The sequence below is a fragment of the Beta vulgaris genome, chromosome 6 (assembly GCF_026745355.1).
Source record: "Beta vulgaris subsp. vulgaris cultivar EL10 chromosome 6, EL10.2, whole genome shotgun sequence".
In the NCBI taxonomy this organism is placed as follows: Eukaryota; Viridiplantae; Streptophyta; class Magnoliopsida; order Caryophyllales; family Amaranthaceae; genus Beta; species Beta vulgaris.
In genome coordinates, this window is record NC_079207.1 from 9,273,579 (window position 1) to 9,287,497 (window position 13,919).

Genomic DNA, 13,919 nt, shown 5'->3' on the forward strand with positions numbered 1-13,919 from the left:
CTCCGTTATCCGTACATCGTCCTGCAAAACAAGGTTAGCCTACCCCGGGGTGGTCCCGGGATCGCCCCTCCGACGCTCAAGTCAGTATATGATTGTGGTAGAGAGAGAAAGGGATCAATGTAGAGAGAGATGCTTTGGGTTTGGCAGCTTAGAGTTGCTTACCTTTGTCTGATGAGACAACCCCTATTTATAGAGGATAGGAGCCCCAATATAAATGAGGGTATTTTGGTCAGCTCCAGTTGGTGGAAGATTTGCTTCCCTAGATGTAGGGGTATTTTAGTAACTTTGCCATAGGTGGGCTGGTCCAAGAAATGGGCCCAAACACAGTTCTTTTAATTGATTCTCTTTTACTTTATATATTGTTTTTATTAATTATTAAATGAGTAAATAATGCTCCATTTGAGAAGTATAATAACTCGTTTTCTATCTCCTATCGAGATAATAAAATCCTTTATTTTCATGTTATGTATACTGCTTTGGTAGTCATACAACTTGCTACCTGTTTTACCCGTCACATACTCACATTCACTAAGGCTATGTTTAGCTCACCTGAAATTTTCTGATCTGAACTTATCTGATCTGATCTGATTTGGACTTATTTTTTCTGATCTGATCTGAACTTATTTTTTCTGATCTGATCTGAACTTATTTTTTCTGATCTGATCTGATATGATCTGATCTGGTCTGATCTGACTGATCTGATCTGATTTACAAGATCTTATCTTTTATAAAATATATTATTACTATTATATTATTACTATTATATTATTACTTTGTAATTCATTATTATGCAATACATTATAATTTATAAGATCTTCTTTATAGTATTACTATTATTATCATTTTATTTCTATTACGACTTTTACACAACTTTTATTATTATTAATAATAATAATGATTATCATTATTATAAGAACAACAATAATAATTATAATCATAATAATTATTATTATTACTAAAAATAATTATATAACTCAAGTCATTAATTTATAAGAGCACTTATACAATGTTTCACACTTTTCCTTAAAAAAATGTTTCACACTTGAGAAGTCGACAGACTCAACTCTTTTTTTTCATATAAAATAAAATAAGATATACAAACAACTATGACTTGCGCATAAAAGAAATAAATAGTGTGCAACTTCAAATAGCTAGAGAGATTTGGAATTCGTTAGGAAGAGGTGTACCGAATCTAAATTTATAATTTGTATCTCACACTTGGCTTATTTTGAAATGTAATCCGAACTTAGTAGTTTCGTTGTCATGGATTTGAGCTATCATATTATATATATTTCTTATTTTTGCGTCAATCTTATGTTCTTAACACGTGACTTTTAATTTTCTATTATTTAATAACAACAAAATAACTTAATATAATGATAACAATGACATTTATGATGGTAACAACAAGATTATAATAATAATTACCAATATTAATAATTAATAAGTACAACAACAACAATAATAATCCTTTTGAACAAATGTACTAGTAAATAATAATACTCCCTTTGTATTTTTTTTATCTTTCTCACTTAGAAACTTGACACTATTCACAATTAGAGAGAATCTTTTAGATTTTTATCAATATATAAGAAAAAATATAGTCATGTGGGTCTTGTTTGATTCGTCTCAATGAGTATTTTATTAATATTCAATTAGTATAATTTTTACTAATGTAATGAAAGATATTTAATAGTAATAATGAGTTTTTAAATATAAGCATGATCTGATCTGAACTGATCTAATCTGGTCCGTTCTGATCTGAACTTATTTTTTCTGATCTAATTTGATCTGAACTTATCTGATCTGATCTGATCTGAACTTATTTTTTCTGACCTGATCTGATCTGAACTTATTTTTTCTGATCTGATCTGATCTGATTAGATCTGAAATAAACAAAAATAAGGTGTACTGAACATAGCCTAAACCTATATACACAATAAGTCAATAATAACCATATATCTTACACAACAATATAGATTTTCCTAAGAATTGTGCCAACTATCATGTAGTCAACGCGTTGAATATAATGTGCGTGTTCACTAAAATGAATTTCAGTTCAACAAAAATAATTTTAGTTCAATAAAAATAATTTATTTTAGTTAAAATAATTTAAGTTCAGCAAAAATAATTTGAGTCTAGTAAAATTAATTTCAGTTTAGCAAAAAAGTTGAAGAGAACAGGGTTTTAGTTTAGTTTTTAGAAATAGTTTCATTATATCTTTAGTTTATTTTTAAATATTCAAATTCGAAAACTCTATATTTAATCTAAAATTACCATAGATATATAGAAAATGATTATATAAAGTGTGAAAAATTATAATTACATTATTGAATTTAAATAATATTAACATAATAACCCTATGACACTGATAAATCAGAGTAACCCCTATAACACTAAATATATAACAATCCTACAACACTAAAGAGTAGCTTTATAACAATTCATTTGCTAAATGACACCCTACAATTTCCTACTAACGTCCTATATATAGTATTTTTATACTGTATTTATATACTTTCCTAAACCCTCCTCCAATTTCAAAAGTTCACTTCCTGCTACACCACCACCACCATCTTCTTCTCCACGGCACCACCAACACCATCTTCTTCTCCACGGCACCACCACCACCACACCTTCTTTTACACGGTACCACCACCACTACCTTCTTCTCCACGGCACCACCACAGCCACCGTACCCCGACACACCACCCCCTTGTTCTCTTCTATGTTTTTTTTCGTTTAAAAAAATTCAGAAAAAAGGGGCGCCCACCAAGAACGCCTCCCTTTTTTTTTAAAAAAAAATTCAGAAACAAAGGGAGAAAAAAAAGTGAGAAGAAGGTGGTGGTCTGTCGGGGGTAAGGTGGTGGTGGTGGTGGTGTGGCGGGAAGTAAACTTTTGAAATTGGAGGAGGGGTTAGGGAAGTGAGTTAAGGGGAGGAGAGAGGAAAGAAATGCAAATTATATCAATACAATATAAAAATATTGTATTTAGGGCGTTAGTAGGAAATTATAGGGCGTCGTTTAGCAAGGAGTAACCCTATAATATAATGGGTGGCCACACCATGTGGCCAACCACACATAAAAATTTGTGCTAAAAACTACTCTTTGAAAAGTATATATCTTATTGGAGATGTCATTATATATGTTTGAAAAAAGGGTACTAAAATTCATTGAAAAAATATATTAAAACTATATATATAATTGAACTTTGACCAAATCGAATTTTGACCGAGTCAAGCTTGAACTGTTCACAAATAGGCCAGATTTATTACTACCCCTAAGCACAAGTAAATGACAAAATAAACTCATTTTCAAATATTTAGAATCAATCCAAACAAAATAAAATAAATACAATTATTAATATAATTTCATTAATTTTTGAATTATAATATAAGTATGCAATTTGATCAAAGTATATACAATTTGATTAAGATATACATAATTTAGTTGAAATATTTACTTGGACTGGCTGTTTCGTTTCATAAGTCGAGTTGAACCGATTTTGTGGTTCGGGTTGGGCGATTTTAGTAGACCAGATTCAAGAAATCTGACCCATGACAATTGACACACACACCAATTTCACAAACCAAACTGGGTTGGACTGGGCTTTTCGCAAGCCCAACCCATACGGTCCACGAGATGTTCCTCTTCCGACCAGATAAGAATTCGACCTATTTCCAGAAATCTCTGTTTTCAAAGGCTGGGCTAGATGGCCTAAATTGGCCATCTCTAATCATATAACACGTAAGATTATTTTATTTATATATATATATATATATATATATATATATATATATATATACTACCTTTGTTTTTATTTAGTTGCAACAATTTCTACTTTTAGGTGTTTTTTATTAGTTGCAACAATTTTCTTTTTAGAAAAGCTTTTGAGATAATTTGACTATATTACCCTTTGTTCACCTACTTTCCCCATTTAATTACATTACTAGTACAAGGGCAAGTGGGTCAATTATACTCTCTTTTCTCATTTCTTAAAGTTTGTACAAAAAGATAAATGTTGCAACTAAATAAAAACAGAGGAAATATATATATATATATATATATATATATATATATATATATATATATATATATACCAGATACCACTATACCAAGCTTTCATAGAGAAAAACAATGAACAACTAGAACGATAATAATCTTGAATATACTTCCTAGTTTCTCGTTTCTAAAATTAGTGCAACATCATATGTGACACATTTTCTTTAAAGAACCATATAAAGAGGAAAGACACGTACAAAGAAAAAAAAAATTGAATCGACATAAAACTTCCGTACGATGCAAATGTTGCAAACTTGCAATTTTGTGTTTCCTTTACATTTATAGTACGGTAGTCTAGTACCGAAACAAATCTCCCCAACCAAGAAAAGAAGGGAAAAGGAAAAGAACAAAAGATCGTCTGCACACTTCCCGCGCATTTTACCATTCTGTCACCACGTCTCCAGTTTTTTTTCTGATCATCAACAGTAAACCTCTCCACTCTACTTTCTCATCTTCCTGACTTTAGAGAGAGAAAACAAGAAAACCACCATTTTCAAACCTACAAAAATGACAAGAAAAAGCAAGAAAACCATCACTAAACCCTACCAAAACCTACGCCCAGGTCACGTAGCCTTCCGCCTACTATGCGACCATTTATCTGGCTGCGCCATCATAGGAAGCGGTGGTTCCGTCTCCAAGAAAATCACTCGCGAAACTGGTATTTTGTTTCTTCACGTCGACGACACAATTCCTGGATGCGATGAGCGCATCGTCTATGTCGTTGGTCCAGGAAACTTAGAAAAGACTATTAGTCTTTACGACAAAGACGGTAGAGGAGGAGAGATAAAGTTTCAGATATCAGCAGCGCAGGATGCGTTAATTAGGGTTTTTGAAATCGTTGAAGAGAATGTAAAGGAGGAGAGTTTACGATGTTGTTGGTTGTTGACTGTTAAGGGAGAAGAAAAGATTAAAATGCTTGGTGGTGTTGTTACTGGTGCTTTTATTAGGGTTTTACCTATCGAAAAGCTTCCACTTTGTGCTGATCTTTCTGATGATTTGATTCAGGTCTATAATTATTCCTTCTTTTGTTTTATATTATTTTGAATTTACTTACAATCTTCGTTTGAATTATATTGTTGTATAATAACCAAGGATAGATAGTAGTATTGTATAAAAACTTGATAATGTTGTGTAAAAATGACTGAATATTGTTCATGGTATGAACATATTACACATATTATATTCGTTTTGTTGATCCTATGCTTGAGTAATAACTACTTCCTCTGTCGCATATTATAGTGTTTACATACTTTTTTGGCGTCTCAAAATGTTGTCCCATAATACTTCTTGCGTTTCAAAATATTTGCAACACTTGTACTTTTCACGCATGTCAATGCAAAATTTTAAGGATATAAATCTCTAATTTTGTATTTGTAAAAATTATAAAAGGTATATATTAAAAAAAATACATATTAAGATGAATCTAACAAGATCCCACATGACTATCTTTTTATTCATGTATAAATCACAAAATTTGTGAATAATTTAAAAAGTAAAAGTGTTGTATATAATATGAAAAGGAGGAAGTATTATTTTCAATTTTTACACTACATTGTTAAAATACACCTACCTTTTTTTTTCAAATTATGTATCCATATTTATTGTTTAACGCCATTCCAATGAATATTTATCACTTTTTAAATTTATTTTAAAAGGAAAAAGAAAATACTTACTTTTATTGATTTTTGTTTTTGGAGAATCGTATGACTCGCTCCATTCTCCTTAATTCCCGTTAGAGGTGTTCAACGGGCTGGGGACCATTTCTAGCCTTGATACGGCCTGTCTGTAGGAGAGCTTTGGAGGGCCGAGCTAAAAATGGGTTGTGTGGGAAGTAAGGTGGGGCAGATGAAAATGGGCTTAAAGAGGCTCTATACTCTCCTCTGATTTGTAAACACTGAAATCGTCTGGGAATGGGAAACATAGGAATGTTATGATGTTAATCATTGGAATTTGGAGAAACTAGAGTTTGTGGAATTGGTAAAACTCTGTTCAATATATAGCCCCCTATTTCAATAGTACTGAGTATGACTTTTCAATGAGGGCCGGGCTTAAAAACCCTTATCTAGCCCGGATAAGCAAAGCCCGGCTCGGCTAGTTGGGCAGCTCTAACTTTCCAATACAAAGGAAGGAGTAGGCACTACATTATGGAACTGAGAGAGTATTATTTACCAACTAACCTTGTTCGGTTTGTTAATCTATAAGAAATTGTTATAAATATATTTATTGTGAATGTCATTATACCCTTAAGTTGTATACATATATATATATATATATATATATATATATATATATATACACCTTTGCCTATTGAATAAGATAACAAATAGTTTTATCATATACAATATCTCTTCTCCTGTGTCCTTTTCTCTCTATAATCATATTGTCAGCAGGTCTCAGGTCGAATCTTGTTTGATTCTAATGCATATTTTCATGATATCACCCTTTTATAATTTTTCGCTATGCATAATTAAAGATATTATCGATGAAAGTAACATATTAAATGGCATGAAAACAAGAACGGTAAAGAGAGGAAGAAAGTATATGTTTCTCCTAAGGAGGAATTAGGCAAAGTTCCACCTCTTGCCCCACCCCTACTATGTTTTCCACAATGTTGACTCAAGGTCACCATACTTCTTTTACTTACTAGTTACTACCTATATCAGTATATCCCACTTCATATGTTCTTTCCTACATTATTTCAGTTTAATTTTGTTGATAATTAAAAACCTCATGGGCGACTGTGGTTTTTGTGCTTGTTATTAGTTGAATTAACTTATGTACCATGAAGCTTGCCTTGTCAATTGTTGCTCAAGGAAAATGTGCAATGGAGACCTTGTCCAGTCAATTCATTATTGACCTCCTATTATAAGCAGTTAAGCACCTTTATAGTTGCTCACTTGCTCTTACTAGAGTTCAAATGTGGTTTGATCTCATATTCTTGTTACATTTGTTGAACATCACCTAGCATGGGATGATGTTCTGGCTCCTAACATAAAAGTAGGGGTTTTAGAAAGTTGTAACACGACAGATGTGTCCTACATTAGATGATAATAAGATATGCCACAAGCTTGTACTTCTAAGAGATTAACCTCTTTACCAAAATAAGCATTGCATTTTCTTTTGTGCTGTTTATCTCGTTAAGTGTTCAGTTGAGGTTTGGGCTACGTTGCATACTACTTGCAAAAGTGAGACCTGAGAGGGCTGGTGGCAAGAAAATCAATTTTCAAATGTTGAGTGGCAAGTTGATATCTTTGTAGGCTCATTTGTTGTGCTAGCATTTTGAGTTATTTTAAGATAATGCTTGTTTCATAGGTAATATAGTGTATTTCCGGAAGGGATTTCAATTACCTTTGCTAACAGAGAGCTGTTAATGTTTTGGACGTAGCATGATGTTTTTTTGTTCTTGTTGTGTCGTTGCTGTTGGGAAAGGGGAAAAAAATTGCTAACAGGGTACAACCATTGTCTTAAAATGCCGGTTAGGGACAGAGATTGCTGGCCCAGATTGTATTTTATTGATCTTAGAGGTGGATTTTCTATTACAGTATCTAGATAACAGTTAAAAAGAAAATTTCAAATTCTCACATGGTTAATTTTCTATATGATTTGAATAGTATTTAAAACCTTTTGAGAAAACTATACCCATTGTTCTTGATGATCAGTATCTAGATATGTTACCTGTGGCAAAATCATTGCTATATGAGAGGACTCGTGTTTTTTACTTTGAAGAATTTGGTCATTAATTCTCCTTTTAGCTGATTATGCACATGTACTTTCCCATTACAGATCACAGGCGATTCTCTGTCAGTGAGGAAGGCACTGCTTGCTGTCACATATTGTCTTCAAGGGAACATTTCAAGATCTATAATTGAATCTTTAAGTTCAGTTTCTTATGGGGCAGCACATGTTTTGCATGAACAGAAACATGAAAGCCTTGATAAAGATGGAGGAGAAAGAGGCCAAAGTCATATGGTTGTAGGGAACAAAGAAGTGGTTTTCAGGTTGCTTTGCCCCCCTCATGCAGTTGGTGGTTTGATTGGCTGGGGAGGGAGCATAACAAAGGCTCTAGAGAAGGAAACAGGAGCTCGAATAGAAGTGTCAGATCCAGTGGTGGGGTGTACTGACCAAGTCATCACAGTTTCTGCTATGGAGGTTTGTCAAATTCTTTTGAAATCTATTTTCTGGTTTTACTTTATTCCTTTTATGTATGTTGTCTATTGTATAACTTCAATACTTGGACGTTATTATCATTTCAGTTTCTTGTCATTTTGAGAGGCTGAGTTAACAAATCATACATTTCTTCTTAAACAAAAAAAAGAAGAAATTTAGTTGTATTTGCGCTACTCTGCTTGTGTCTAATTGGATCAAGATCCTACTTGCATTACGAATTGTGTTATTATTACTGTCTGTTAGTTTTTGTTGCTTTCCCTCAGATCTGATAGAAGTTTAAAGATCAGGTGTGAAAATAGCATATTTCTATATTGAGGATATTCATCTGTAACATAGATTACCAGCAATTCTTTGTTTCTTCTTCTTTTGTATGTCCACTTCCGTTCTCCTTGTATTACTATCTTTTTTTTTAATCTACACAATTTGATTTTCATGTTTGTCGATGTAGAACTTTGATCATTAATATCTTTAATAAGTAAAATCATAAAAAGTTGAGAGATGATCAAGGTGGAGTATGTGAATAGTGCAAGATTACCAAGTGCGTAGATCAAAAGAAGAGTATCTTTCATATTCACCCTCGTGTTTGTTGGTTAAGAATCTTGTGTAAGTTGATCAGTGATAGTTTTCTCATCTTGAAAAAGTACTAAATACGGAACAAAAACACAAGTAGGTTCCTCCTTTGACCTTTAATAATAATATGCTTGCTGGCTCATCATATGTAGAATAAGGAATGGCAGAATTCTCCGGCACAAGATGCCATTCTTCGCATTTTTGGAAGTTTAATGGAAGCTGCCTCGGAATTGGGACACGCATCAGGTTCAAGTGTAGGGGAGTCTGTGACTGCAAGACTTCTGATTCCATTTCATCATGCAAGCATATTAAATATCAAAGATATAGCTGGTGCTGAAGTGCAGATATTAGAGAGTCATCGTACAGATTCTTCTGTTGGTAAGAAAATTATACAGGTATGATTATCTGCTTGTGAAGGATGATGCTGATGTTGTGCTACTTTTTATCTTCTCATTCTACTTAAGTGACCAAATATATCTGTTTCGCATATTCTTGATCTCTCATTTGCCATGGCATACATATCTTTGAAAGGAATGCTGATGAAAATTTTGCTTTATTATCAATGATGTAGCTGTGTATATGATTCATGGATCATGTTATGATCATCCTTCCCTGGTTCCGCCCCCCTTCCTCCCTCAACACAAAAGCAGAAAGAACGAAAAAAGGGTGACTCGTCATGCAGCAAGGCAGAATATGTTCTTATTATGATTGAGCCCTTTCCTTTCCACGTGTTAACTCCCCTCTTCCCCCCCCCCCCCCCCCCCCTCCAACCACACAAGCAAAGAAAGAAGAAAAAAAGTGAGACTCTTTGTGAAACAAGGCAGAATATGTACACTATTTCTCCTTATTTTCTAAATTCGTTGTTTATAATTATAATCATGGCCTTCTCTTTTCACATCTTAGCTATCCAGAAAGGTAAGTTTCCCAGCATCTTTTTGTGTGTGTGTGTGTGAGAGATTGATAAATAGACACCAATTTTATGCTTTCCCAGCATTCACTGACTATGATGTGAGTTGCTTGTCTCTTTTTCTTTGACATACTGCGTTCCTTCTAAACAATTGGTCATGTTACGTCATTGTAGATAGTTGGTGAGTATTCTGACGTGCATATTTGTCTGCTTCAAGTCACATGGACACTAAGGGAAATCATTTTTACCAGCAAAATGAATATGGCACCTCTTCTTCCACACGAACTATATGGTCGGACTCCTGGTGTCCATGCACCAACTACAATGGCAAATGAAATGGAAATTCCTAGAATTTCTCGTAATACAAACAATCCTTTGTCTCCCACGGTTCTGTCATCACAGGTAAAATTTTATTAGCGTCTTATATTTATCATTCAGGCAATAGGCTAAAACTTGACTTAAGTATGGTTAGTTGCTGCCAATCTGATTGCAGTCTACGTCTGGACGTACTCTGACTACATTTACAAATAATCAAGGCGATTTGATGGCATCTAGCAGTAGTTCAGAACTCGGCAGGTCGGTTCTATAAAGTATCATCATTTTGTTCTCCTATGTTTCATTATCAGTATTGTTCCTGACAAGTTTTTGGAATGGTGAAGGCAATTGGTATCTGCTTTTCCTTTTGTTAGTGTTCAGCTTAGTTTTTGTGTTCCCATTGCTGCTGCTTTTTTAGCAACACTTACCCCCCTCAACTAAGGCTTGCAGATTTCACCATTGCATCAGCACTTGTTAGTTGTTACTATATTGCAACCATTTGTAAGCAGTCCCACCATCATTGCAAGTTTGCAACAGTACAGTCACTGCAGCCAACACCATCACTACACCACTTCTTCCGCTTATATTGTCATCCATTCCCTCTCCACTTTATACCAGCTTCATCATTCATCACCATCCCCTTCCTTACCTTCATGACAACCTCCACTGTCTTGACCCTCTATCAATTCCCCTATGCATCGTTAAAACCAATCATTCCAGCCTAGCTTTGCCTCTCTCCACTCCCCTTACCTACATCCGATGTAACCTTCCCTTGCTCAGAACCATGATGACCACCGTCCCTCACCCACTCCAGATGGTATTTAAAACCACAACTGAAGATTTTGAGCAGATTTGCATGAAAAGAGAACAAGAAGTCACCAGTTAATCTCTCCTCAACACCTGTTTCATGAGATTTTCAGAGGAATTATGCAAGTTTTGGTGATTTAAAAAGTGTAAATTTTGGCCGTTGTTGGCACATGTGGAGGCACAGGTGCTCAGTGGACGAATAAGGTGGTGGAAACACAGGTGGTGACTGATGAGAGTCTCTGAGTCGGTGGCATAGTTGAAAAAGAGGCAGTGGCAGATGAAGGGATGCTAGTGGAGGAGGTAGTGAGATGCCAAGGGAAGAGAAGAGAGAGTAGCTAGTGTGAATAGTGGGTGGGTCAATGGAATTAAAGCTCAAAGCTCAGTCGTTCTGTCATGTAACAACCATTATCTGATTTTGAACTTGCCATTCCTCGAAATGCAGTTACATAAAAATTGGCATTCCTTGCAACAATGATTTTCTTTTTCCTTCCTTTCCAATCCTTGAAAGATGTGGTCTGTCATCTCATTGTCACTATTATTTTTCATTATTCTAATTGACTCTCTTTCTCTTGGTGCAAGCTTAAGCAGTAGGCGTAACTGTGCAGGCAGAATAACTGTTTTATATGGTCATGTGATTAGCTAGTGTCCCTGATCTTAACTCCTCATTTTGCTCTAGTTTAGTGATTGTGTAAATCTGTACCAATTGGTGATATTAACAACAATGAAAATATGCGTGTAATGTAATATGATATTGGTCTAAGCCTTCATATCTAATGTTGATTGAAGATAGCAATTAGCAAGACTAGCAACTGTTGAAGTGGGCTTTGCGTGATGTGAAAGGTAGAAGTACTTGTATCTTTGGGAAGGAAGGGGATGGGATTATGGCTAGATGTTTCTTATCTGTGTGGATAATGTTTTCAGCACTTACAATTTCTGTCTGGATTTGATGTAATGTGGACAACCTTATCAAACATTTTTTTCCCTTAATATGAACTCCTTTAATATTTGCCATGTAGTCATAATTAGTGAAATGAGTGGAAAATCCTTCACAAGTATTCTTAGCGTCAATAATTCTTTTAATGCTTTAGAGTTACTTGCTTGTACAGTGGGGGCGAGTGTGCTGTCGTCAGAAATGAAGAAGTGGAAGTTGTAGTTCCTGCACATCTATTCAGTCATGTGTATGGTAAAGATGGTGATAATCTTGCTCTTCTGAAACAGGTAAGCCTTTCCATAATTGTACTCCACAGGGGAGAAAGGAAGAGAAATAGGGGTGGAGTTTGGGAAGATAAAAATAAGAGAGTTTTGGTAATATTGAAAGATGCTGTATGACTGAATTTACCCCCAAATACCCAATCTTCAAATGTGGCAAGGACAGTCGATAATGGCTGTGGCAAGACTACCTTCTGTTCAGTAGCTTTTTGCATATATACCTTCTGCTCACGATCTTTTCACTTGTGTCCTCAGAATTCTTGTTGTCAAATCCTTCCAAACACCCTAAACTGATGATCACTTCAGGTCTGGGATCTAGTTTTCCAGATGAATGTAGCTAAACCCATCTGCTACATCTCCTTCCTGGAGCATTTGATGGCTTTAGCTGCAAATATGCACTATCCTAGGGACCTTCATTAACTTTGATATATTAGATCTCGACTCCATTACAGTTGGCTTTTTCATTTTGCTATTCTGTGAAGAAGTCCACAATTACTTTTACGGCCTGATTGGTAGCTGGCGATATATCATATCTGGTAGTAATAGCAATGAATGTAATAGTAATTTTGTTAAAAAAAGTGTCTAATACTCGTAGAAACTCCTTTTTGAAAACTCAATCCCACATTCCCACCTCTAAAAGAGTAAAAGTGCTAATGTAATGGAAGATTATGAAGAAACAGATACATCCGGGAATGGAGGAACATTACCGATATTATCAATTACAACGCAGCAAATAGGCTGTTAGTAGTATCTTTGCTTTAATCTCATCGGTGCAGTAATGTTGTTCAGTGTTAATGCTCAGTTGATGCGTATTGGTATAGATATGATGTCACTGACAAAATGGTATCGTGGATCAGATTTCAGGTGCGACTATCATTATTCATGTCCCTTTTCCTGGAACCGATGGTAAGGTCATCATACGTGGAACACCTAATCAAACCTTGGCAGCAAAGAGCATACTTTGTGCCTTTACAATGAGCAAACATGATTCCTGATCATGACCTGAAGAAGAGGCCTCTTCAAGCTTGCAACAACAAGTTTACTAACTTTTGGTGTAATATAGACGTGTCTCTGCAAATGTAAGTTGCAAACTGATATGAAGTCGTCGTGTGAACATACCTCAAACTGGAGTTACAGGCATCGTTTTTTATTAGAAGGGAAAGTCTACAGAAGACAGATTAGTAGTGACTCCACTTTTGCTTGAGGTTAAGTTTTAGGATGCTTGTCAAGGAGACGTTCGGAAGAAACTAAGCAGGGCTTCCAGTTGTACAGGTGGGTCCCTAGAATGAAGTATCGATTACAAAGATTATAGTTTGAAATTTTGAATATTGGAATGAACTTTCGTAATCCTTTCCTTCATTTTCGTCACATCCTATATTGTGATTATACCAAAAATATTACTCCCTTATCCTATTGGAATTTTGTTCCTTAAGAGTGCTTGGATAGGAAAATTTAGAGGGAAAGGAAGAGAGAAAAAGGTAGGAATCTATATTACTCTTGTTTTTGTATAACACAAGAGAAGAGAATGGAAGAAGGATTCATTTTTCTTATCTTTTACTTCTTTTTATTTAGAGGGAAAGGAAGAGAGAAAAAGGTAGGAATCCTTTCCTTAAGAGTGTTTTTGTATATCATAGTGCATTAGTGCGTCTTCTTTTTATTTTGTTATCTAGTACTTTTCGTTTTTTAGCTAATTTGATGAACTTATACATTTATATGATACATATAACTAGGGATGGGCAATGGTAGGGTTTGGGTAGAGTCTAGCTGGACCCTAGACTCGGACCCTAAATTTTTTTTGCAGACCCAAAACCCGGACCCTAAGGGTCTGAAAAAATTGGACCCTGGCCCAGACCCTTAGGGTCTGGAGGGTCTAGAAGGTCTGG

General features: G+C 34.9%; 1 protein-coding gene across 1 annotated transcript; it reads left to right on the plus strand.

Annotated features, from left to right (window-relative positions):
* The first annotated feature begins 4,138 nt into the window (after positions 1–4,138).
* LOC104895529 (KH domain-containing protein HEN4) lies at positions 4,139–13,586 on the plus strand. The gene is made up of 7 exons (XM_010682067.4): positions 4,139–5,066; positions 7,845–8,210; positions 8,951–9,193; positions 9,880–10,107; positions 10,199–10,281; positions 11,934–12,045; positions 12,894–13,586. The coding sequence occupies exons 1-7, from the start codon at positions 4,569–4,571 to the stop codon at positions 13,029–13,031; spliced, it is 1,668 nt and encodes a 555-aa protein (XP_010680369.1). The 5' UTR covers positions 4,139–4,568; the 3' UTR covers positions 13,032–13,586.
* The last annotated feature ends 333 nt before the right edge of the window (positions 13,587–13,919 follow it).

Bases quoted from the DNA above. Each gene is read 5' to 3' on its own strand.
- LOC104895529 (XM_010682067.4), top strand. From the start codon at position 4,569: ATGACAAGAAAAAGCAAGAAAACCATCACTAAACCCTACCAAAACCTA. The intron at 5,067-7,844 runs GTCTATAATTAT...TTCCCATTACAG, and splicing joins TTTCTGATGATTTGATTCAG to ATCACAGGCGATTCTCTGTC. The intron at 9,194-9,879 runs GTATGATTATCT...ACGTCATTGTAG, and splicing joins TTGGTAAGAAAATTATACAG to ATAGTTGGTGAGTATTCTGA.